General features: G+C 37.1%; 6 protein-coding genes across 9 annotated transcripts in view; 3 read left to right on the plus strand and 3 right to left on the minus strand.

Annotated features, from left to right (window-relative positions):
* Window positions 1-4982, minus strand: part of LOC105675129 (cytosolic carboxypeptidase 1-like) — a 30915-nt gene extending 25933 nt beyond the window's left edge. For 2 of the 4 annotated variants that reach the window (XM_012371990.2, XM_012371988.2), the window contains exons 1-2: window positions 2602-4234; window positions 558-706 (exon numbers count right to left, since the gene is read on the minus strand). In XM_012371990.2, the coding sequence (XP_012227413.1) occupies window positions 558-706; window positions 2602-2687 (235 nt within the window). In that variant the 5' untranslated portion in view covers window positions 2688-4234. The other 2 variants (XM_012371989.2, XM_012371997.2) reach the window with 2 other exon arrangements.
* A 1553-nt stretch (window positions 4983-6535) lies between these two features.
* LOC105675137 (uncharacterized) lies at window positions 6536-8213 on the plus strand. Its single transcript, XM_012372018.2, has 4 exons — window positions 6536-6619; window positions 7344-7514; window positions 7592-7684; window positions 7766-8213. Exons 1-4 carry the CDS (start codon window positions 6614-6616, stop codon window positions 7955-7957), a joined length of 462 nt encoding a protein of 153 aa, XP_012227441.1. The 5' UTR covers window positions 6536-6613; the 3' UTR covers window positions 7958-8213.
* A 226-nt stretch (window positions 8214-8439) lies between these two features.
* Window positions 8440-11318, plus strand: LOC105675132 (uncharacterized). The gene is made up of 2 exons (XM_012372006.2): window positions 8440-9378; window positions 9491-11318. Exons 1-2 carry the CDS (start codon window positions 8497-8499, stop codon window positions 9803-9805), a joined length of 1197 nt encoding a protein of 398 aa, XP_012227429.1. The 5' UTR covers window positions 8440-8496; the 3' UTR covers window positions 9806-11318.
* On the minus strand, window positions 9867-12306 carry LOC105675136 (uncharacterized). Its single transcript, XM_012372017.2, has 2 exons — window positions 12170-12306; window positions 9867-11141 (listed from the first exon to the last, which is right to left on the minus strand). Exon 2 carries the CDS (start codon window positions 11139-11141, stop codon window positions 10440-10442), a length of 702 nt encoding a protein of 233 aa, XP_012227440.1. The 5' UTR covers window positions 12170-12306; the 3' UTR covers window positions 9867-10439.
* Window positions 12307-20795: 8489 nt separating this feature from the next.
* Window positions 20796-21631, minus strand: LOC105675089 (histone H1E-like). Its single transcript, XM_012371892.2, has one exon. The coding sequence runs from the start codon at window positions 21528-21530 to the stop codon at window positions 20853-20855; it is 678 nt and encodes a 225-aa protein (XP_012227315.1). The 5' UTR covers window positions 21531-21631; the 3' UTR covers window positions 20796-20852.
* Window positions 21632-24768: 3137 nt separating this feature from the next.
* LOC105675208 (histone H3) lies at window positions 24769-25294 on the plus strand. Its single transcript, XM_012372188.2, has one exon. The coding sequence runs from the start codon at window positions 24853-24855 to the stop codon at window positions 25261-25263; it is 411 nt and encodes a 136-aa protein (XP_012227611.1). The 5' UTR covers window positions 24769-24852; the 3' UTR covers window positions 25264-25294.
* Window positions 25295-26605: the final 1311 nt, after the last annotated feature.

Consider the following 26605-nt stretch of genomic DNA (forward strand, 5'->3'; position numbering starts at 1 on the left):
TCGGCGCTTCCATAGAGATTTTATGTTTCTTCTATCAAGTTTATATAGACATCATAATACTATGATAATAACAGTGTGATAGGCACGACGAACGATTTCCTCCGCTATCCATCGCGCAAGAGTCACATGAGAATGATAAATCGCACAAGTTCCACCGTGATTTCGTGCCCGTCGTGAGTAATAATATACCGGCACGAATTTCTCCCTGAAGTGTCCAATCTCCCTCGATTCGTTTAGAACTTTATTGCCGCGGTCGCGATTCGCGCGCAATCGTACGCTTATCGTACGGCAACGTTAACATACACGCGATGCTGATCGTTAATGAGAAAGAAAATTACAGAGCGGCACTATTAATTCGCGATAAAATCGAACTTCGTAAGACCTTACACATTAAATGTGTACATATCATTATTTCTTATATCATTGAAATACAGTTCATAAAGTGCTCGGGTGTCATGTAAAATAAGCGCATGTAATCAAAGAAGAACTTAACTTGGCACAAGGCATTCCCTGAAACACAAAGTTACCACATTTAAGATGAGGAGTGAAATACATACCTGACGAGGTGACGCGGGCATGAATCTTGGCCACGATCGTCCTGAAGGCGTCGCCCGCCTCTTGCGGTTTAGCCGCGTGAGTTCGGAGCTTCTCCAACAGTGCATCGCTCACAGCCTCGTCCGCGCTTTTATTACCCGCTGACATCACACTAAATCGCACCGCAAAACAATGAAATGTCATTTACTTTTCCAGCGAGCGAAACGGACGATTCTGCATTCGCATCGTAATGCCAGAGATTAAAAAGCCATCATCGATCTCGGATCGATCGGTCTACCGCGATATGTGCAGGTGAAAATATTCGGAGCGCTATGCAAAAGCGTGCAACGGCACTCTGTCTACGGTGATAAATGGAACGCAAGGATTAGAGGCTGCAAGCTAACGTTTCGCATTGCCTTACGGGTACCTGAAAAAGATGATTAACGATTATCTTCTCGTATACAAGAAATGACATCGCGCTTTCTGTTCACTCTTTCCCAACATATTTCATCAATCAACTCCTTTAAATTAATATACTAATTCAATAACTAACGCTCTGAAATATTTGCGTAGTAGCAAAATCTTCGTCATGACAGGACGGACAATGGGATTTGTATTGCGATTGTCAGCAATGCGACGAGCTGCTTGTCGCATCAATGAATCCTCCATTGGCTTTCGGCCAACGCAGTCGGAAGTACAATTAATCACGATTCGCAATCAGTTGGTTGCAGTTAGTCAATGTCGCGGGAATTAAAGTCAACCATTGGAAAATCGACGCGCATCGCAGCCAAGGTTAATTAACGCAGCCAGATAAAGTGCGACGCTCTAAAATAATCGCCACGTGGATCGTGAGAGGCGCGATCTAGGAAACAGCTGGATGAATCTCATTATCGGATAATTAAGCGATCAACTGCGTATTAATCAGCAACAATTTTATACTAAAAAATTTTCAATCGAGTATCTAAAGATTATTTCTACCTTGATTTTGCTTATTCATCATAAATTCATACATCATTTTATTATATTTAATACTGGCTGTATAAAATACTTGCGAAGCAACTAAAAGCGGAAGACTTCATGCGGAATATTCGGCGCAAAGCTACTCTAACTTTTTCACCAGGCAGATACAAAAATAAGAACAAAAAGATGAATCTTTGCTGACAAAATATTTATTGATAGCTCACAAAGGATACAAAGTTTCTAATTATACCTTTCTCCAATCTATACAGCGTGTGTAATTTAAAACGTATGTACATCTTCAAAGGGTTAAAGCAATGCGCGAGTTATTGCATCAAGCTTTGCATCGGTGCGCTAATGAGGGAAGCTGCAGTGATTAAATGGGTTTGTGGAATGCAGGTAAAAATTAGAAAATTTCTCCCGCTCCAACTGCAGCTTATTAAGTCAAGTAATTAACAAACATGTAAACTCTATCAAGGATCTTTTAATAATGACGCACTCAAACATGCGCCCGATACCTTCGACTGGAACAACGATTAATGTGCACGCATGATATTCATATTCCTTAAGCAGCCGCACGTTTAATTAATTGGGACATAAATGCTATACCAAGCAGAACAAATCAACAATGTCTGTACTGCATATCGATGCGGATCTGATAAGAAAAATATCGAATGAGATATACTCGGCGCGTACACGCGAATATTACGTGCGGGATCAGATTATCATTCATCTCGATTTATTACCGATCGTCACGAAATTTGTTAAGGCCATTTACTACTTATGCTAGTATAAAATGTAATCAGATTTTTTATAATTGAAATACATGAGACTATCTATCAGCGTCGCTAAGACTTGAATTTTCTTGAAGCGAGTCTATTTTAACGATTGTTGTCGGTATCAAGGAGCGGAATAAAAGCCTTCGACCTTGCATACAAATTTAGCGATCGTGAAAAAGAACACAATGAAATAAATCTCTTTCAGCTAAATGCCACTTCGAGCGTATATCTGCGAATACTACCGCGTCCGACCGGAAACGCGACAGAAACAGCGTGCAGGCACATACACACATACACACGAAACACGATTCTGTCTTCTAAGGCTCTTTACTCTTCCTGCTGGACGTCGGCCGTGTTTTCGTCGACCGGTTGCATCTCCGCCATTGGACGTTGATTCTTTTTTTCCAATGCTTTCATATTTCTTCCTCCATTTGTCCACTTCTGTCAAAACGAACCTTGGTGTTGCGATTATTAAGAAAAATCGAGAAAATGAAATTCGTAAGGACTTCCCAGAATAACAGACGATGACTAAAGAGGTGGCAATGACGTTTCAGAAAAGAACAACGCGACAGACAACAGTGAGATCTCGGCGAGCGCTCTTTGAGAAATTCGCGAAACGATCCTCGCGCTTTGCCACTCCGAGGCGGTTTGACGTTTCTGTCTGCCAAAACTATGTTTAAAAGCATAGCGCGCACGCACGAGGCGCGTCTATTTTTAGCGACGACTGTTTCCCGAAAATCGTGCCCCCTTTCTCCCATCCGCGATAACACTCTCGCGTTCTCCAGCATCCTGGCGTCATCGACCGATGCACCGCGACGCATTTCAAAGTTTCAGCAATAAGAGAATGTAAACTCTTTTCTTTTTACCTGGAATTATTTTATCTAAAAAATCGCATAATTTTACAAAATAAACTTTTTTATATTCACTATAATTAGATATTTGGATAATTTTTAAGCGTTTTTACGTTGATTCTAAAATTTTAGGGGTATAAAAACAAATACTACATGCACATCTCCAGAAGCAGAAATAGAGCATCTGGCAGAGCGAACATCTGGGCTTTGAAATCCCTCTGCAGCATGAAAATCTAACGCAAAATCTCACGAAAATAATTGTTGTTTATTTACCAAGCCCCATCGCAGATCGCGGAATCGCGTTTCGTTTGCCAAAATCTAAAAAATACTTCCATATCTCTATTAGTCTCTCAGAACGTCAGCGGTTCCGCTAGAGTGCAAAAAGGATGTTGAAATGAGTTACGACGAACAGGTGAACATGTTGCAAAATTTCACCTGGCAAAAGCGTTATTTAGAAATGAAGTAATATCCACTAAAATATGCAGGTTGCACAAGGCACAAACTTGCTTGATAAACTTTTACTCGGCAAACGGCGTTCCTTAAGACTGAAGGAAAACCGGCGAAAGTGCAATTTCAACGACTGAAATAATGAGCTGATGAAAAATAACCCCGCTTCAATTCACGAACAATCGACTCTTTCAATGTCAAATGTAGAATTATCTACGGAAAATGTACTTCCATTTGATCACATTAGATCGTAGCTAGATTAAACCCTTGACTCTTGACTTTTCAAAGATGCTAAATTCGAAAGAGAATCGATTTGCAGCGAGGAAACTTCCTTGCGGAACATACAATTTGTATCCGGTGCAAACTAAGGCAAGATAAACTAAGACACTGCGAGAAAAAAATGGGACCATTTACTCAATTATTAAATTAAGCAACTCCAGAAAATAATGTCTCGTTAGAGTAGAAAATTGCGTGCAGCTGTCACGCGCGCTTATTCATGTGCGGCACGTTCGCCGGCAGGAAAACATTCGCCACGAAACGACACCGTGCGTTATTAACGGAGCGACACAACGTGATCAAAAAGAGCTATCAATTTCGAGATGAGAAACGAAGAGATGAGTTAGGGCTATCGATCGAACTGAAGAGACCAGTTACGAGAGAATGCGGCCCGACCTGATTCACTCTTCAAGGCTTCATCTCCTGCAAGGACGGCGAATGCGCCGTCGTGGTCGACGATCCTAGCACCACTGACTGCCGACGTTACGCGACCTCGGGCAACCTTACAACGACTGGCACACCAGCCGAACGGCATCAGCGACGTGCTGCTCGCCGGCTCCAGGTGTGTGCAGCACTTGTTGATAAACGAGAAAACCGAAGCGAATGCTTCCACGGATTGATTAGCGAACGTGCGAAGTTCCACGAGCACAGTCGACCTCTCACGAGGTTTCTCTATCGATTGCCTAAAGAGCGCTCCGATTCAAACTCTGGTCCACGTTTCTCCTCTTGCCGGGCTAGCCGCCCATCCTGCCGGGTGCGAGCTTTCGAGCTCGGTTGATAAGGAACTCATTAAACTTGGAATTAACACGCTGCGTGTATCTTTCGTACATCGGCGCAATGCTTTTATCAGGTGGACTAAAATATGTGTTAATTATCGATAACCTACTTCGTGCAATCCGAATGCAATGTTCGTAATCATTGTTAATTCAATATATTCAAAGAGAATAATCGTTATGTAAATTACCATGTAAATTACAATCCCTCGAAGAAAAGTTGTTTACAGATTGTTCGTTTTTGCAATGTTGTTAACCTTATCATGAATGACAAGAAAAGACTTCCGAAAGCATTGATAAATTAAATGCAACTGTGCTATTTAAACAGAAAAAACAAATACTTTCCAAATCGCAAAATAAAAATAACATTACAGAGTTACAAACTCTTATATTAAACGTAAGAGTCAGATATATATATATATAATACAATTTAATAGCGATAACATAATCATTTATGACAAATAATCAAAAAGTATTAATGACGTAAATCATTATTAAAGGTTAACGATCTTGAAACATTTATTTAAAAATTATTAATCAATCAAAAAACTAAGATATAAAAAATTACAAATACGTTCTCGACAACAAAATATCACAAATAAATACTTAATTTTTCACAATGAGTAAAAAATATCTTTAAGATGCGTCACATTTAAATTACATGTTCTAAATCGTCGAAAAATTAACATTCAATTAGAGAATTCAATCTACGAGAAATTGCATCTTAATTTAATAATCATTATTTTCCTCTTTGATCAACGACTTGTCATAAACGTCGGATTAAATCATCAATAAATTTGCAGCCATCGGACCCTTGCGTTATCAGCGCTCATCATCAAGGTGACCGCATGTTGCGTCGAGAATTGCATCTTAGCGTCATTTAATGGCTGTTACGTTTATCTGATCGACGACAAGCGGTATAAATGTCACATCTCCAAATTTTCGCCCGCCGATCGTCATCAAGGTGACCGTTCGGCGGTGAGATACACCCACGCGGCTCGAAACGTCACGTTTCTATATGTATGCTATGGCGTTAATAATCGCATCGACCGGAACATTGTGGCGCGAGGCCAATAAAAAGGGCGGCACGTAGCGCGATCGACGAACATCAGAAATTCAAATTCGACTTCGTCGCAAGACAGCCACGCCCTTTATTCATGATCATGAAGCACAAAATAACCGATATTTAACCGGTTCGCGCGACCGTTAAATATACTTGGAGTACTCACGCTACTTGCTGCTGCATTTGCGCGCCAACTTCCTCCTCGCAAACCATACGGAAAGCATATTTAGGGTTACATAGGCGATGGCTGCATAATATCCCTCATCGCTGCAATCTCGCGGTCGACACTCGCAGGATTTTACGTTTATGAATTTTATCGCGCAAATCGACGTGTTGTGTTTGAAGTTCTCGAAGAGTAACAAAGGTTGTCACGAGCGGATTGGTTTACAGCTTCAGTTCTGAAACATTTTATTTTTGAATAAGTTGGAAGCCAAAAATCGGAAATAAAAAATTCGAGGAAAATTAATATTTTATAAAAATCTTTAGTACTCATAATCATTAAAAAAATGAAACAAGTTGCACGATACCATTATAGAGTTTCTGAAAAATATAAAATTCACGTAAAATATAAAAAATATCAACAAGTATCAGGAATTCAATTTCTTATTCAGAAGTTTGCTGAATCACTTTTAAAACTAATACTGAAGCTAACACCGAAGCCACCTTTTACTTATATTTATGAATCGTGGCTATGCGAGTTCAGCGTTAAAAAACAACGGTATTGCGCCGTATTTTACTTGTAGAAGCCGACGATCAAGAGAGGAGAAGACACAACGAGTAAACGTTCGTAAGAGCAAAAAAAAAAAGCCGCAGATGATGTTCGGCCGGGTGGGGACTTTGCTCTCCAGGCAAGAATATATAAATCGCAGGTAGGGCTGAAATTCAGGTTAGTGCGGATACGATCTGAGACTATTGGCAACCTGCGGACAAGTGATGCGGGTAAGTCTGCCGGTGATTCATTACCACAGAGCCTGTCATTGTTCATTCATTTGCATTGACTGTTCGTCAAGCATAACACGTAGCGCCGATTTGACAGTAAAATGACAGATATTGCAGTCCTTCGAGTGTTTCTACGGTTTTCATTCAAATTACCGCGGCTCTTGAGTATCTGCACATTTTCCGCGTTCTATTTCTGCAATATGAAATTTATTTAAAATTAAATTTTTGTATTAATTATTCTCGAAAAATAAAGAGTAACATCCTTTTTCGTCGTCCCCGCGTGAATTGCTCTACATTTGCGCTGTAAAAATAGTACAATAAGATATAAATGGATCAAAATCTTTTGATAGATCGCAGCTATTCAAATCTCACAAAGAGCCGCGGTATATTAATAGAACATTGTTATCATATACCGTTGACGTCATGATGTTTTCGCGGATAATTTCATCTTGTTTGTAACTCAACCATTCGCATGCAATACATGAAATTCTGTGACGAGCATCCCTTACACTGCGAACAACTTTGAAAAGTTGCGCCGCGCACATTCTTTTTATACTTCGAAAAGCAGTTTCATACTTCGATAAGCAGACCGATCGACCAGTTGAAAAAACTACGGATATAGAAACGTTTATTAATCTATTCTAAATTTAAGCACAAAGTAAATACACTCGGATTAAAAATGCGATGTGAAGGACGAATTTCTCAATTTTAAATCTTTTTACAGAACTCGGTGTCATTCGTGGCTCTTTTCGTGATGATCGAGACGGCGGTATCAAAGCCGTTATGGACGACTTTAATCGACAATAATTACTTACACTCCATGCCTGAAATCAATGCACAACCGCAATATTTCACCGCGTATCAAAATACGCATTCTCCGTACTATATTTATAATGTAATGCACATAACATATATTGTGAAAAATTTGATAGCTGCACATCATTCGCAACATTATTTATAACATTTTTTTAGGTTCACACAAATGCGGGAGGCATCCCGGGTTACAATTTCTACTACGGAACGCCGATTTACGATTATCGGATTCCGTTAAGTCCGTTGAGCCCGGTAATTATCATTTTAGAAAATTTATTTGAACAATATACTATGTGTGGGTGAATTTTAAAACATTAGTTTGTATTATTTCAGATTTATCCTGTATTGACACCGTCGCAACCAGGACTTCCTCCTAGACCGCTACTTCCACCAACATCGACACAACCTTCCGAGGAGGACGATTACGATGGCATTGAAAAATTAGATATGAAAGTTGATCCGAACGAAGGAACAAAGAAACCGGAAAATAATGAGAACGATTCCATAGTTGTGGACGCAATATAAGTTACTTTTTTCTCGTCACGTAACGCGCATAAACGTGGGAAGAATATATATTTAAATAACAATCTTTCTCACATTACATTTTTATATTTACTTTATTTTGTATAATTATGTTATTTTATAAGACATTATATTTATACTCATTAATTTTATAACATTAAATTAAACATTTCTCAATAAATTTTTTTATAAAAAGATTTACTGTCAATGTTCATAGAATAAGCAAGTTGCCTATAATAAACTATGATTTTCACATGTCTTATTTTATTTATGCTTTTTCACCCGTAATTATGCAAATATAAAAATTATTTACGAAGTCAACAAAGCGCGACTGATTTGATATCACCCTAAAAAAAAAGAAAATAACGGTAGGGAAACTCGGCGCCGATGATTGACTCATCGGCGCCGCGTTGCAAAGAAATACCGAGGTCTCTCACCCCAAGAATCCGCGATAAAGCGGGGTCAAAGATGGTGAGTCGTTTTCAGATACTTCAGTGCATCGATTTCCTCGGTACGCGCACGTTGACATCAATGACGCGAGGATGATCGTTCACTGCAGAATATCATGGATGATAATCGCAGCGCTCATTCTTCTCGCATGCATATCGTCCTCGACATCTGTGAAACTGCGAAAGCTACGAAGGAGGTCGACGACGACGAAAGCCCCGGTGATCATAAAAGTGATACATAAGTATTCCGACGATGAGTTCACGCACGGTGTGTCGTTCAATTGCACTCGTAATAATTGCGGAAATTCGCGCGATAAGTACAGTTCCGACGTCGACAAGGCATTGCCCGAGCAAGACAAGTTCCGAAAACTCAAGAAGATCACGCTGCAAAAGGTCGACAAGCACATTAAATTAAATCTTTCGAAATCTTTGAGCAGAACAAAAAGAAATCTCGGAAGTGATGATTATCTTGCGCGAAGGAATGCGAGCGATTATTATGCGCAGCGAAGAGCTGTCATGGAAAGATACCATGCTCGGCAGCGTGAAATAAACGCGCGATACGCTAATCGGACGGCGGGCAGCATCACGGGATTAAGATACAACGGCGTGCCTCAGCGCTACCCGGTAACGAACAACGCTACACGATTTAGAATCGAATACGGGTATCGTAATAAGAACTCGACAACGGAGAGCGCGACTTCCCGTTATTCACGAATCAATCTGTTGGACAGCAGAGAAACGTTGAGCAATAGGATACCGACCGAATTAAACAATCGACGGGACATCGCACCGGAAAACGATCTTGACTCTAAGTCCGACGTGAATTTTGTTCAAAGAAGTAACATCGAGAGAAACGCATTGAACTTGACGGCCACATCCTGCGGACCAACATCTGGAACCGTCGCGCCGAAAACGCGGCAGAAATCTAAGCATTGCAACGAGACAGAAGAAAGCGAAGAAGACTCGGTGACGACCGTAAGTTAACACGTTACAGAATTTAAATTTTCGATATTTAGCTTAAATATTTTATTACTTTTACTCGATATGTCGTATGTTATGCATGAATCATCCGTTCTTTTTTTTTCAGATTACCCCCGGAAGTGAACGTTGGGGAGAATGCAAAGGAAAACTCGTGTATCAACACAACTTGCTTCTAGGATTGACAGGACCCTCGAATCTCAACGCTATATTCGAAGTGATTATTGAGGGTTCCGTTTGTATCACTTGCGTGGAGACAGTGCGGTATAACGAGACCAAGGCGAAAGTTGCGTTGGTATCCGGCGGGCGTGGTTTCGAATACGCGAAGCTCAAGCTAGAGGGTCACAAAAACGAAGGATTTTCCTACATAATAAAGATTTGGGGTGTCAAAAAAGTAGGTCAGGATTGCGGTAACGTGGAGTAGTCGAGATACGGATAATCTTGGAAAGTAGGTTCGTTTCTTTTTCGCCAAATAACATTACCAATAAATATGAAAAGTCTTTTAATAGAAACTATTACGCATTTTATAAATATATATGTAGTCTTACTAAATAATAATCAGCGAGAGTAATCTCGAAGCACAAATATGAAAATGAGCTAACATGTACGTAAGATACATCGCAAAGAATGCAGAATTCCATGAAAGATACCTGCTCAAGCTATAAAAATAATCCGTGCTTTCTCCTCTTTAAGCTCACCATTAATATAGACGACAAACACATTAACATAGACGAGACTCCTCAACTTTTGCCGAACACCGTGATGCAGATAACTTCAAGCAATTGCAAAGTTCAATATAATAGCGTGACTAACGTATAAAACGCCAATTGATTACACAACCACTCCAACGCGCCAACGAACATGATTGATTTGATTATCTCTCCACATGTAACAAAGGCCTTTATATCTTCTGAAAAAAAAAATTTAAGAAAAAGAAGAAAAAATAAAATCTTATCTGCTTACTTATTCGCGCTTGTAACGCACGCGGGTTTCACAAGGCTTCTTCCTCCGGCTTGTCCATCACGATTTAATTCGAAATATTTCTCTACGGGATCGGCTCAAGATCTCTTCGGTGCGGAGGTCGGGAGCGGCGGCGGCGGTACGTCTGGTATCTTCTCCTTGTCGTTCTTCGTCCGATCGCGCTTCTCGTCGTGGAAGCTCGGCAACAGATGACCGGAGTCCGCGTTCTCCGGCGTGGTCGCCGGGATCGGTTCCACGGCGCCGTAGGGTTGATAATCCACGTAGTAAGTGCCGGGTACGAGATGCGGATTGAAGCCGTTGTACGTGTAGATGTACGGCTCGTAGTAAAGAGATTGATAGTTTGGATAGAAACTTAATGGCACTTGGTCATGCTTCTTCGGAGAGTTCTTCGGGGAATCATCGTTCCCCGAATCATCTTCCTTCGCACGATCGGTGGCCGTGCGTTCGCGTTCCTTCGCGACGCCGAAGCTCGTCGACTCGGCCAGATGAGACTTCGAGGAAGAGGCCTGCGCCTGATCGTTCCCGATGACCTTCCCGCCGAGCGATGGATAATGCACCACTTCTGGCCCGGCAAAGTGAGGCGCTATCTGCGTGTAGTAGAACGGCGGCACGTAGCCCACGGCGGTTCGATGAATGACTGGTTGTATCACTGGGAACGCTCGCGAAGGTGACAAGTTCTGATTGCTCGTGATCACGGCGTTGTACACCTTTGGTACCCGAAGGAGACCCGGCACAGCGACTGCAGCGGTTACCAGCATGCACACGATTAACAGCTTCATCTAGAAGAGAAAATGCTGTTGTTAATTTTAATAAATTTATTTTAATATTGCGGTAATAATTTTATAAAAAATTCAAATACGAAAAAATCATTGCAGGACTTTGAATAATGAATGCGACTATTGTAATTCGGATATAAGTTTGTAAATCAATTTTTTAATAAAAAATTCTTGAATATACGCAAATTAGAGAACAGCGGGAGAAAACGGGCGTGTTTTTGTATGTGGAAGTGGCCGACATCATTATTGTTCTGGAAAGGTAGCCGACATCAGTGGCGCAAGTGCCTCGCGTGTGAGCACGTAAAGCGGCGCATATAAACGATCCGAAACACGCGTGCACAGAATATTACCCCGGCCGTATTTATAGGTGTGTACTCAAGAATCGAGTTATCGTATCTAAAACGAATTCCTATCGTGTTTGAAGTTCAAGCTCCCAGAGTAACAGCTAGCAGAACGTACCAAGGCTGCGATGCGGTTTGTCGAACAATATCGAACCCAAATAGATGTTAATTTTAGTCTTCTGACGTTATATTTGGTACCGATACGTACGAGCATATAGATTTTCATGGTATTTGGCGAGAAACGCAAAAAATCGTTTTGTGATCGAAATTAAAATAAAAATCCAATATACTTTCGTACTTTTCCTATCATAATGTAAAAGCATTTTGCGAGGAAAGTAGCATTCTCGTACGTTTGTTTCATCGTATCTAAAATACATATTGAATTAAAAATGCTAATAAAATTTCCGTCGCATTGTTAACAGGAAACGTGAAGCGGAAAGGGTTGAAACACGGATAAACTTGTCGATTTTACGAGCGTGCGAAGCGAAGGAACGAGAATTGCAGGCGTTGCATCGGTGAATCACCTCATCAGCATTCGCGACTTCGCGGCGTCATTCGCACACGTATCACTTCCTATCTCTGATAAACCCATGGTCGCGTTCACCTTATTGAATTGCCTCGATTCGATCGAATTTACGGATTGTAACGAGCGGCAAGACGCGGCGACGCGGACTGTTACACGTAACTCACCTTCGCGTCGCAGTTATCAGCTTCTCCCGTGCTCCACGTTTTCTGTACAGCGAGGATCTCCGAGAAGCTGACACCACAAGTAGCATGAGCGCTGCATGGGCCCGTAGTATATATGGCCCATGGGGTTCCAGGGTTCAAGCCCCGCCTCCCCCACTACGGGCGATTCTCGGCGAAAGTACTCTCCGATCGGTACTATAATGTCCAACTTCGGACCAGCCTATATCACCGGTAGAACTGTAGAAGGACAGCCGTTTGCAGTACGCCTCCTTCGACTGATGCATCGTGCGCAGCGGACAAGCGAACGATGTCTAAGAGGATAAGTGCGCGCGCGACAAGAGAGTCGTGTATCACTTTTTAAATTCTATGGTTAATGGGCAAATAATGAGCAAATAATGAGCAAATAATGAGTGATTCAGTATTTGAAGAATAAGCATACCATTCTTATATAATTGTCAGTTGCACAAGTGCGAGCCGTAACTATAAATGCGTCCAGTGAACAAATTATTTTGCATTATTTTGCAGCAACAAGTCACAAGAAAAAATTAAATTTTAATTTACATTCTCATTATATAATATCACAATTTAATAGATTACTATTACATTTATCAATGTAATATATTTCAGTATAAAACATGATTTAATTTACGCATGAATAAACAAAATAGTTAAAAGTTTTCTATATTTTATTATATGTAGAGGCATTCAATCATCTTTGACACACGGGTCCGACCTGTTACTCTATTTACGAGGCATTCGATCAAAAGAACCCAGTGACATGCACTAATCACCCGCCTTTCCAGCTGCATATTGCCAGCTTAGTTCATAAATATATATAACCCAATAATAATGCGTCCAATACCATAACAGGGTGACAGGTTTACCTTGATATTTTGTTGCTTAATTCACCTTCTAATTACGGACATTTAGCTGTGCACTTGTCCTTGGCAACGCGTACGGAAATATATAATTGTCTCCTTGCGTGTTAAGTGAATTGCTGAATTTACGAAATTGCGAAAGACGTTGTATCATTATTTTCATCATAATTTTGACACTACTTTGTAATAATTATTCAAATTTTACTTTCGATTTTAAATCTTGTTTTAAATTTTGAATGCTCAAATATTTTCAACCAAATAAATATATGCAAATAGGTGTGTAGCACATACGTGTTCGAATAAAATTTCGCTGTGATTTCTCTTGCTCACGAGTACATCCCGTTACGTATTTATCATTGTCGTTACTGATATATGCGAAAGGCGTACGACAAAATATTGGTGATTGCGAAAGAAATTTATGTAAATCGTACAATAACATCCAGAATTCCATGTGCGCGCGGATCGGCTGCTCGCATACGGCAGGTGGGACAAAAAAGAGCATTTCATCGGAATTCAGCAGCATCGTATATATGGCTTGGCAAGTCAATGCATTTAAACATCAGTATGCACGTAGAAGCAAGAGCTAGGAGATATCGCGCTAATGATAATGCTTCGCATTATCCGCAGCTTAATTATAAATGCACAATAACGCATTTGGCCGCTTCGGTGTACATTTATTCCTCATAACGATAGCAAAATCGCGACTACAAACGAACTTTAAGCTCTACAATACGGTATAGCGAATTGTAATAAAAAATCATAATAATAGAATTACGTACTCTAGCGTACTATTATTCTAATAATAATTACAACATAAATTGTAATATTTAAAATTACGCAATCTTAAATGTTAACTAAAACCACTAGAGTTCATAATTACTCGAACACGCATTTTGATTATTCTAAAATAAAATGCAATATTACACACCATGTTATAAACTATATTATCATAAATGTTGCGATGTAACGATCACACCTGATGTTGGTATCCTGTCGATCGAGATCAATGATTGATCTCAGATCTTCAGATCGACTCGATCGGTATGTAACAGATCCTGCGCAGCAATAAAATCGGGAAATTCGGCAGAACGACGATTAACAGCAACACCAAGGGCGACAGCAGCAGCAAAATATTGGCGTACACCACCAACCACCAGATCGGCGATGTTACCAGAACCGGCTCTAGCATTATGATCCTCCACCGGTCAGAAAGTTGAATACACGAGTACGAGAATACGAATAGGGCCAAGATACGTGTGAGTGCTCCGAGCGATCCGGTTTAAGAAGATAAAACACTCTTCGAGCATGGCTGATTTTTCATTGTCAGTACGCTGTGATGCGCTGAAAGCAGAGAAATATTTTTCTGAACATTATTTTTTTTAATAAAGTACACTGTAACATATAATTAAGAATTTTAATTAATTTAATATTAAAAAAAGCGTAATTCTAGTTCTAATTTTCGAAACTGTTGCTTAAAAGCTAGAGCATCCTATAACTTTTAAGTAAAATCAAATACAATTGTTATATTAAAAATATTAATATTAGAAAATAAACTTTTTTCGCAAAAAATTTAATTGCCAAAAATTCATAATTTAATTCAGAATATATCAAGATTATATCTCATGGTCAAATCAAAGAAGTACGAATTGTTTTGCAAAAAGAAAGATTATCAATTTTATTTAATGGAATTAAAAATATATGTGCGTGTTTAATTTTTTATTACTTTAATCATAAACTTTTTATCTAAGTTGTACGTTTATACGTAAGTTTATATCGATATTTTCAATATTTGTATATGTAAAAAAAAGAATTAAATTATTGGAAAACTGTAAAGTACTTTCAAGTTTTTGAATGTGCTCTAAATTTTAATATATTATTATATAAATTATTATATAAATTTTAATTGTAATATATTTCCAGTTTATAATTATCAATTGCAACATAAACAATTGCAATATAATTAATGTTACATAATTCGCATATCAAGATGTTTACGGTCTCGTATTATTAAAACAGCAATTAATTAAATTGCATCCATATATATTTGTAATGTAAATTAAACCTTACACTTTTCCACAGATTTGTAATATTATTGAGTTATCTAATGTGGCAGAAAATGATGATGTGCCAGTTGTTACGTCAATCCCAAATGCACTACTTGTCAATTACTATTTATGCAACAAAGCAGGTTGCAGGTAACAATTGCATAACGGCGCAACGTGCTAAAACACAGTCGGCTAAACGTTCAAAATAATTTTGTTCAGATTGCTTTAAATTCCTTTTTTAAATATAGAAAACAATAAGAATCTATTATTTTTAGTATTTTTCTATGTATTTTTATTTCTTAATGCTAATTTTTTTAAAATTAAAATAAAAAATAAAATTAGGTAAGCGTGTTAGTGCAAATAAGATTTTTTTAAAAGCCATCGTAATCCTACATAAATTTATATACTTCTAAACTGAATGAAACTTTTGAATTAATTTATGAGAGAGATTTGCTCTTTCCTCGAGTTCATAGCCTATTTATCTTTCAAGTTCTGTCGAAACGACATAAATGTCCTTGTGGCAAAGAGAGTAGATTCATCTCGTGATGTGTTAGGCAAGCGAGACAACGCGAAATCGATTAAAACAAAACCTTGAGAAATAGAGAAAGAGAAAAGGGAGATAACAATCAACGCGAAAAATGGTTGCAATTTCTACAATCCACACGCAATATCGTTAGGAGGATGCACGTCGCTCGCATGCGCTTGACTCAATGCATTGCATCGAGAAAAGTGAAATTTTCGCGATTGCATAACAGTCGTATAATACTAGTATTCAATGCAGCGTCATCATACAACGCAATCTAAATGCGCAGCATAATGTCAATGATCAAGCGTAAAAGGGATAAACAGCCGGGCTTTACACGCAGTCACGTTAATTATGGCTTGCGTAAAGGCGTTACCTTAACTCCTTATTTACTGGAGCACCTATCAATGTTAAAGCAAGTGACCATGTAATCATTTTGATTTATTTGACAATGCATACATATATTGATAATATTCCGATGAACAGTTAAATGAAAAAGGAAACGTAAGTGCCTTACGTCTATAATATTTACAATCATCGTGCTAGACAGAATTAACAAAATAATTAAAATAAATAAAACATCCGCATTATAATTTCCTTTCTACAAGGAACACTGTAGATATATATATATATATATATATATATATAATGTTGATAATTGCAATAGATATGGAATAATACTCTTCCTACCGGACAATTAAGCGCTTACAAATTATCTTTTACTTCTTCCGAGTCTATTTATAAAAGCATGTGTATCTCTTTCTTTCCACCGGAGATTAGAATTAATGTACTTTTAATAAGCATAACAACGTTTGCATAATAACCCATGTTTAATTGCGATAATGTAAACGCAAAGATGCGGACTTATCGGGGACAAATACACAATCAGACAGATTGTGATCATACGATTACTTATTTTAACATTAATATGCGCTCCAGTTTGATATAACATTTATACCGTAAACAAAGCAGAATAAATTTAAAATTGCGTAAAACATGTGCAACATGCGCCGGCGAGTTTAGATATCAATTAATGTAATGCTCGAACTAATGATTTAATGAATTTTGTTCCAGAAGACAACTCTGTAATTAAAGCAGAAAAGAAAGCTGCAGTTAATTATGATGAATTAGCGCTAGTCGGTGCAAGCAGACGCATTGTCAAGAGTGTGCGATAGCAATTACACCCTTTGTCCTACCTTCCGCTATCTCGATAGTTTCCAGATTCCGTGTCGTTGCATTCGCAGCGAGCTGCATCGCATACCGGGCCGCGGCTAACACGCTTTACTCGCTCTCGGTGCGCGCACCGCGATGATGCATCCTCGACGACGCGCCGCGTGCAGCTGATAATTCCGATAGATTGGCACGCACGCACTCCGTTTTTCTTAGTAATCCCGCGTTACGACTACTGTACGCCGTTCGTTTTACAAACTGCGAGATGACTCGCGCGCGCGACGCGAGCAGGCGCGCGCTCGCTTTCCGTGGACTGAGAGCGCTAAAGCTCGCGGTCGGTCTACGGCGGACTTTCCCTTTCTTTCGGCTCCTTTAAGGCCGGCAGTGTAACACCGGGACGGCTGTACGTTGTTGTTAAGTCACCCAGCTACTACGCACGAGTGGCGTGGTGGACGCCGTCGTGAAGCTACGCCGCGTGAAGACGCACGCGTGTGCGTCAACCCGATGGCATTGACGGGTTCTCGCTGTACACCCGTTCTCTTTGGCTCTTGCTCAACAAACTCTTGCGAACAAAGAACTCTGCCAGCTGGCAGGGAGTGGCTTGTAGAATGCCACGGCGCGCTCATGAACATTCAACAAAGTTCAATACTTTTGTCAAGCAACGAGCTTTATTCAATCGTTTTTACTTCTTTTCTATGTAAAATTAATTGTAAAGCGTCGAGTTAAATTATATTGTTCAATGAGGCGAAAGAGAAGAAGCAGTGCGGAGGCAGTATTGTGAAAGGCTGAAGTTGAAGTCACTTTTCTTGGGGCTTATAGTGGCGATCAAGGTTGTCTCAAATATGTGCCGGGATCTCTTATATGGGAATGTTGTTTTCATGAAAATTTTTCACAAAATATTTATGTTTTACATTCGAAATGTCGAAATCTGTCATGCAATCTACCGAAACAAAGATTGAATAGCGAACGCAGCACATTTCTTCTACTTGTTATGAAATATCAACAGCAATTTATTTTATAAAACATTCTTATCTTATATCTCTATTTATATATTAAGAAATATCAGTTGAAATTTATTTCACAAGAAATTCTTCACACTTGTAAGATTTCTAAAAATTGTTCATGTCTGCGAATACCGGATTTCGTAATGCTTATTCCCGACCGCTATCTATAGAATAATTAGATGCAAGGAATTTAAATAGTTTGGAAAATTGCACGACCAGAGAATAACATGATTTTATTTTCGTGTTTACAACTTGCATTTTCAATTGCGCTACATATTTTCACGCGTGCGAAGGTAGTTCCAGACGTAATATGCTCGTGTACGTAGTTACCGTATGATTGAATGCCAATAAGCACAATAACGGCGCAAAAAAAGCTTTGATGAAGAGCTTTTTCCTCTGAGTATGTTTCATAGATATGCCAGAAAAATCAATTGTCCGATTATACGCGTTACACTCGATATCGTAAAAGAGAAAACGAAAAGCAATAAAAAGAAACACGTATTCGCGCGCACGACTCATAAACGCATCTCAAAACTCGCGATAAATAATTCGAACAGCTTAACTGGCCCCGAACTGGCGATCATGTGTATGCGTGAGTCGTACGCTTTGACAAAGCAAACAAAGGGTTCATTGCTCTCGCACAGGGATGACCTTCGACTAAAACTTCATTTACTTACTGAGGATGTGCATAGTAATTGGAGTAACGCGTGTCGCTTTGCAATAATATCTCGTGTCATATGATCTAAATTTTCAACAAATACAGTATTCGCAGACTTTATTGACGTTGTTGACTCAAAAAACGCTGACACTGCTGCACTCGAAAGTGTCACTCTTGCAAATTATTAACTTTACGAGCTTGGCTATGTTGTATATTTATATATGGCTAGTTTTCTTTTTATTAGAATAAATTCTAACAATTCATAATCTAGCTAAATGTTAGCTAGATTAGCTAAATCATAGCTAAATGTTAGTAATATTGGCAGTTTGGAAGCAAATTTCATATCAATCTGTCAATATTGCTAACATTTTGCTTACTGGAAAATTCATGTAAAACATTTAAGAAGTGTGAAATAAATTCTACAGAAGTATTCCAAGCTATATCGCGGTGTAAAACAAGCTTTTTAAATTTGTTATTCTTACTAAATAAAAATTATATATGTATGTAATAATATTATTCTGTCCGAGTAAATTAATAATCTGATTTAAACTCATTTTTTAGCCAAAAAATTATGATAAACGTTTTTAAAATTTAGATGATATGATGAGTACTTACAATAAGATATTTTATATCAATTTTGACGAACCTTACTGAATTTCGGAACGCAGCCTATGTTTACATCAGACATACGATGCGGACCACTGCTAATGTAGTAGAAATCTATAATATCAATCCAGTTCGAAACGCAAGCTTTATGGTAATACACTGTCCTCTGTGCGGAAACCTGTAAATTAGAAGTAGAAGAAAATATCATTGCAATGTTGATAATATTTGTACTTTATCTGTTACGATAAATCATAAATTTAACATTTAAAATTCAATAATTGTTTGTACTATAAAACTTGGAATTATTTATATTTATCCACACCGAAATATTATTAAATATTTTTCTTATTTTTTGTACATTTACTTTATATTCTTTATTTGTAATAATAAACCTCATAGATATATGTATATCAATTTTAGATATAAATTAAATATCAAAGATATCCAAGAATTATTCCAATTCCAAGATATTTAATTTCATATCACGCTAGTACGTTCCAAATTTACTGAAAAGCAATTTAAATTTTTTATAACTGTTACATAACGAAGGGAGAAGAAATACTAACGAGCGACATACTAACATAAGCTACATTCGATCCAGTTGCAACAACGTAGGTTAGGTTTAAATTTTTTGCATTTATCGCAGATAATGCATGGAAAAGACCGGTGAATAATTAATCAAGATTTTAACTTTTAAATTAACTGACCAACGATGCTAATGTCAGAGGTTTTAAACGTTGATCAGATGATTTCTCCATTGATATGTTTTTAGAACGTACAATACAAGTTCGATCTTCGACACCATAAGGAAGAAAACAGCAGTTAACACGAATATAAGAATGACGTAAACGTTTCCACAATTATTCAGACCTTTTGACCTTAATCTAGCTCATTAAAAAAATATTCTACTTAAAAATTTTATCACGTTCCAATCTTTGAAAAGCTTTGGAAGAATGAATTTCGAGGAGCTATTTGTTACTACACTTTCTCGAAGATATTGAATTACGTGCTACATGACACGTTTGTTACTTTCCTTGCTTGTAGCAATATTTTTATTCTTGCCGTTATACAAATATTTGTGGATCTGTGCATCGTATCTGGCACGGTAAAATAACAATGTAACCCTATAAAATTATAAATCACCCCGTTCGTGATACTTTATATTCATAAACAGATATGCAGAGACGTGAATGTTAAATATCTCATTATTACAAACGACGTCTTTCGAATAATGAATAAGCATTTGGATGTGTGTATTATTTGCAACCTTGAATACTTTGAAATTTTGATATTCATGTATAATATGACTTGTATTTTCAACGACTAGCACATTTAATATTTGAAATACTCTAGCAATAAGCAATAGGTACTTACTTAATACATGTAATTTATCGAGGGCGGTTCCGGTTTCTTATCACTAGTTGCTCTTGTTACTGCGAATGGAATTCTATGCTTTATAAACAAGCGAAACAAAGAACTGATTGATAAAATTAGTTTACAATATGACAATTTTTTTCTTTTAATTTAACTGTACGAACAAAATTGATTATATGGTTAATGCAATTTTAGTTCTTCCAAAATGCGTAAATAATTTGTAATATTTGTCATATATATATACTTGAAAAATTTCATTTTTAATACTTAATAAAAACTTAGATTTAAATTTTTGTTTAATTATTCTGAAATAGGAAAGTTTGTAAAAAATATATTGCAATAAGATATTGCCCCAACGTGTAAATGACATGGGGCCCTGAAAAGGGCCAGTTTATATCAGAAGCAGAGTCAGTGTCAGTGTCAGAAAATTATTTCTTTGCCTTGGCAGTCTTAGCAGCCGCTGTCTTAGTAGATTTCGGCTTGGGGGTTTTTGTTTTAGCAGCCGGAGCTTTAGTAGCTTTTTTGGTTTTAGATAGATTTTTCGTTTGAGCAACAGCTTTTTGCTTAGCTGCAGCTTCAACCTTCTTCGCTGCTGCTGTTTTGGCAGCTGCCTTCTTCGGAGCTGGTTTCTTTTCTGGCGCTTTCTTGGCCTCCGTCTTCTTCGGTGCAGGTGCCTTCTTTACAGTTTTCTTTTCAGCTGTCTTCTTGACGGTTTCTGGTTTCTTCACAACTCGTTTCGTCTTGCTACTCTTGGTACGAGTAGGCTTGGTGGTTGGGAGCTTGAATGAGCCTGATGCGCCTTTTCCTTTGGTTTGTACCACTGCGCCAGATGTGACTGCTGCCTTCAAGTATCTCTTAATGAACGGAGCGAATTTTTCACCATCGACCTTGTAAGTCGATGCTATGTATTTCTTGATAGCCTGCACCGAAGAGCCTTTGCGATCCTTCAGCTCCTTGATGGCAGTCTTAACCATCTCCGCGGTTGACGGATGTGTCGACTTCGGACGCTGAGCCTTCGCTTTGGACTTCGCAGCCTTCTTCGCTGGTGAAGCGGCGGCTGCGTTTTCCGCAGCTGCGTTATTGTTAGATGCGTTCTTATCCTCCATGATACGCGAAAATGCGACGTTTGAAGACGAAGTACAAATATAAGCTTTCGTTCGTTCTAAACGCTCACAGATGACGCTTTTCAAGAATGAACCGGGTACGCGCTACTCGTAGTGTGAGCGCGGACCATGGAGAGAGGCCCTCCCAATGTTGCAGGTATCATGCCATCGGGAATGAAAGAGCGGCCGGCAATTGTTCGTTGTTTAAACAATATTTTGCACAATAAAGGTCGTTCGGTCAGCATTCAGGATCGTAGAAGCAAGTAGCTAGTTTCGTTTAATACACATTGCAACGCGCCTCCGCCCGATATATGTCCAATTTTTTACGGTTCCGTGCGACGCGCGCACCCATTTCATTCGCGAGAGCCGATTCAATCCGAGAAATTAGTTAATAAACAATGTAATTATTAATGCACAATACGTTTATGCGGTTCACGAAACGTCGTGATAGCTGAGCTAACTGATCGCAAGTGTTTGTTCCGAACGAGGCGCCGATTTCACGCTGAATATTCCAAGTTTCGGGAGTGGTCGAATACAAGCGTTAGTGCAAGAGAATGTGAATACCGATTACAAAGTACATTTGCAGACAATTTTACGGAATAGTGCAAAATGCCATTATCGACCGGGAGAAGTGTGGGTATAATTAGGTTGCAATATTATATGGATAATCAGAGAAATTGCTTGGAAAAAACCGTATATGCGCGAAGCGGCTTACTGTAAGATACCGCGATTGCTTCCGTGCAGCCAAACGTTACTGTTATAATGAACCACATGACAACATAGTGAAATGACATATAGAGATTTACATTAATGAAAAATAACATTTGGTGAACGATGTACTAACATAATAGTCATTTTTTTTATATTCACGGATCTAGAATCGAATTTAACGCTAGAATTCACTTCTCTTCGCCGAACTGCGTGAGCGAGAAGATGTAAATTACGAACCGTAAACTAGTAACGTAAAAGTTATTAAATTTTTAAATAACGTGAAATATTTTGCACTTTGAAGCTGCAATCAATGCTGTAATCAAATTCATGTTCCTCTATAAAGTCTGCCACCAATTAAAACTATAGAATATAACGTTAAATTTGTGTCCGGCCGAGGTTATGAAGACTCTTATCTATAGCTCGTTTAAGTTCCATTGTAATACCATATTTGGATAAATAATTTTAAATTAATGTTACGAATATTTTCGTACATTCCAAAATATCCTTCCGTTGATTTTTTAATGAAAATTTAATTACTCTAAGTAGAAATAACTCATACTTCTTATAATATGCTGTCTATGCTTAAAACTGACGGAAGCCTCATAGTCGCACAATTGACCTTAAATGTATATAATTTATATATCTTTATGAGTAATTAATATAAATTTTAATTTTACTCATAGTTAAATGATTGAATAACTTGTCTTAAACAAATGTCAAAATCTCTATCTAATTCGACGCTATCTTATTTCACTATTGCACGTTCTAGTCTTCTTTATTCCGCATTTGGTTGAAATCTAAATGCGTTTTTTCTTTATTTTTCACGAACTGTTAATACAATTTTAAAGACAATGAGATTTCTGTGTCACTCCTATTTGATCTCATTCTCAACGTTAAAATATTAATATGCATTTATAATTATTTTTGTACTTAATATTAATAATATAAAAATGTATAAAAGTAGGCATATCATTTTCTTTATTATTATTATTAAATGCGTGGGTATTTTTCACACGTTGGTATTTTTGACGAAACTTAATAGAAGTCGTATAATTGTTGGGCGTGACATTTGCAAACTAAATTAATGTTTCATATTTTCCGTATGTAAAAATAGATACATGCGATGGAGGAAAATATGTGGATTACACATATATAGGATAATTTAATCGCAAAAAATAAAATACCTAGTATCAAAAGCTGCAGTACATTGATTTTCTTTTAGTAGGTTAATACGTACAACTAAAATAATCTCATAATTTCTTGAGCAAACATGCATAATAATGATTGACGCCTAATATTGATTTTTAGATAACGTAAAGTTTCAAAAAATCATGAGTTAATACGTTTTTAATAGCCATGATTTAAGTTTTTTATAATGTTTTGAAAAACCTACACTTTTATGTATTATACTAATAGTACGATTGATTGATCGGTATTTGATTTCGTGAAACATAGCAGTGTTACTACTCTGCCTTATTATTTTATCGATTAAATTAAGAAAAGTAAATTCTTGATGAATATTTTTAAATTTAATTGCAGACGCATAATATTTTGCTATTCTGCGAATAATTCCATAAATGTGCAAAAATTATATAATTAAAGTATGAATACTAAAAAAGCTAAAATCATATCAATAATTACACATTTTTTTATAAATCTGTATTGGATAAAATATTTTACAGCGTACAGAATTATTAGAAAATGTAATTTTATATTCATACTCATACTCCGCATTTTACATATATGATACATGATAATAAATGTGTTCCTATTTCCTGATTCTAACATCTGATTTATATATCTATTAGCTTAAAAATTAACATTTTCATGAATTGAAAATTATGCAAATATATTTATAACATTACAAAATTAATCTCTATATGTAAGTGTGAGCAAATACATTATTTTATTTTATTATTTTCAAAACTTTAAATTTGAATTACGCGTAAAATGCAAGTATTCAGCTTTATTCTTAAAATTCAAATAAATTCAAATAAAAATTTTACTAATCGAAATTCTTAATATTATTAAATAAAACTTATTTTATTGATCGAATAACTTGATGTTAGAATAAATAAAAATATTTAAGTTGAAATCTCTCAATTATTTCTCATTAAATCTTAGACATTTTAATATTTGTTCGGAGGAGTAGAATAACCATATTGGTTAAATTTTTAATTCAAAAGATACATATAAACGGGATATAAATATATATATGAACTTCTTCCTTTAAATGCTATACATGCAGTTTTTCATGTTCTTTTGCATCTTTGTAGTACACACATGTAGTAAACATCAGTCTTTTTTTTTAACTGTATGGTGTTTCTAATATATCCGCGTAATATAACATATGACAAAAGTAGGCATTCGATCGGTGAAAGCGCGTGAGAACGTACGTTACATCGCATCTCACGCGCGCATGGAAACAGCTGCTTCGCCGAGTTCACTGTAGAGTGCCGCGTTGGTTATCCCCACCATCGGTGCTTTGACCAATCATCATCGAGTTCTTGCAGCTCGAGTCTCCGAAACCCTTTAAAATGACAGCTGCGGACACAGTCCCCACACTTTCGTTCAGACTGTTGCATCGTGACGCTCTGTTGTTCGGAAAGAAGAGATGGCTCGTACTAAGCAGACTGCTCGCAAGTCCACCGGAGGCAAGGCTCCTCGAAAACAGCTCGCCACCAAAGCAGCGCGTAAGAGTGCGCCTGCTACTGGAGGAGTCAAGAAGCCTCATCGTTATAGGCCCGGAACAGTCGCTCTTCGTGAGATCCGTCGCTACCAGAAGAGTACTGAATTGCTGATCCGTAAACTGCCGTTCCAGCGTCTCGTTCGTGAGATCGCTCAGGATTTCAAAACCGATCTTCGTTTCCAAAGCTCAGCTGTTATGGCGTTGCAAGAAGCTAGCGAGGCATACCTCGTTGGTCTTTTTGAAGATACCAATCTTTGCGCCATTCACGCCAAGCGAGTTACTATTATGCCTAAGGACATCCAACTGGCACGCCGCATTCGTGGAGAACGCGCTTAGATCGAAAGATTTTAATAACCGGCCCTTTTCAGGGCCCCAATCCCATTTCAAAGGATTATCTCAAATTCGCTTAAACATTTGTATATTTAAGACTAATTTATTTATTATTATATGCTTTAAAACTATCATATTAAATAACTTGGATTGTCAACTAAAGTTTTAAATTTTAATTAAAATTTGTATTACGCTTTTAAATATAATTTTTACATTTATAGCATAAATACGTCATATGTATATATACATCGACAGAATTGTGTATTTGAACTTTTAATAAAATATATATTCTATTTATAAATTTAAATCTGTCGAAAGAGATCTGAAATTAATTCTTTAAATATATCTATAAAATGATGTAACATTATTTAGATGGCATATACTCAAAGATAAGACTGAAATTAAATACAAGTTATTTTCTGTTTTTAACATGTTAACTGTCAGCAATAAGTCCGTTTCTTTTAGCAGAACTGGCTGCACTAGTTCAGAGTTTATCTTTCTCTTTCCAATGATGAGAGAAAAAGAAACTCTGAACTAGTGCAGCCAGTTCAGCTAAAAAGAACAGACCTAATGTTAAATTTTGTCTTAGGCTATAATACTCTGAACGTTAATGTTTTAAAATCAAACCATCTGATCAAGCAGCTTATATTGATGTGTATAAAATGTATTGCATATATACACTTATGATATTGGTATAAAATTCTTTTTTAAATAACTAGCTTAAGATAAAACTGGTCTTTATTGTCTAGTAAATTATGTAAATTTATATAAGTTTTGATTAAATTTCTTTTCAACATTGACTTAATTTTCGTTCCTCATGTCATCTAATAGTTTGCCAAATAAATGATTATGTATTTAAGAAATAATAGAAAAACATTTTTACATTAATATATTTAATTTCTGAATAATAACATTAATGTGATGCAAATATCACATCATATGACGATCATAGTAATAAATTTTAATTGTATTTAATAAAAATTCCGCATCTTAGGCTCCTTGGCACAATAGAGAAAATATTAAGAATAGAATATAAATATTAAATATTAGGAAGAGCAATTTTTGGAATTATTTTAGGTCAAACAAGAGAACGAAATAGATTAATTATTCTTAATTTATAACATATGTTAATCTATTACATTTACTTATTTTGAAATTTCTAATATTTATTTCTATTAATATTTTCTGTTGTACGTGGGACGTTGTTGTGTGTGAATAGTAATAATAATATGAATAATGACATCGCTATTTATAGAATAAATCAAATATATCGTCTCACATCAGTATCGACTGTTTTATCTGTATAGTCACACGGTCTCGTGCCTAACCTCTATAACCTCAAAATGCA

Source organism: Linepithema humile, chromosome 5, assembly GCF_040581485.1.
Source record: "Linepithema humile isolate Giens D197 chromosome 5, Lhum_UNIL_v1.0, whole genome shotgun sequence".
In the NCBI taxonomy this organism is placed as follows: Eukaryota; Metazoa; Arthropoda; class Insecta; order Hymenoptera; family Formicidae; genus Linepithema; species Linepithema humile.

What these genes read in the sequence shown, in the direction of transcription:
- LOC105675137 (XM_012372018.2), top strand. An exon ending in CTCCGTACTATATTTATAAT is followed by an intron (nt 7,515 to 7,591) that starts GTAATGCACATA and finishes ACATTTTTTTAG; the next exon opens with GTTCACACAAATGCGGGAGG. An exon ending in CGTTAAGTCCGTTGAGCCCG is followed by an intron (nt 7,685 to 7,765) that starts GTAATTATCATT and finishes GTATTATTTCAG; the next exon opens with ATTTATCCTGTATTGACACC.
- LOC105675132 (XM_012372006.2), top strand. Translation starts at nt 8,497, where the DNA reads ATGATCGTTCACTGCAGAATATCATGGATGATAATCGCAGCGCTCATT. An exon ending in AAGAAGACTCGGTGACGACC is followed by an intron (nt 9,379 to 9,490) that starts GTAAGTTAACAC and finishes TTTTTTTTTCAG; the next exon opens with ATTACCCCCGGAAGTGAACG.
- LOC105675136 (XM_012372017.2), bottom strand. Translation starts at nt 11,141, where the DNA reads ATGAAGCTGTTAATCGTGTGCATGCTGGTAACCGCTGCAGTCGCTGTG.
- LOC105675089 (XM_012371892.2), bottom strand. Translation starts at nt 21,530, where the DNA reads ATGGAGGATAAGAACGCATCTAACAATAACGCAGCTGCGGAAAACGCA.
- LOC105675208 (XM_012372188.2), top strand. Translation starts at nt 24,853, where the DNA reads ATGGCTCGTACTAAGCAGACTGCTCGCAAGTCCACCGGAGGCAAGGCT.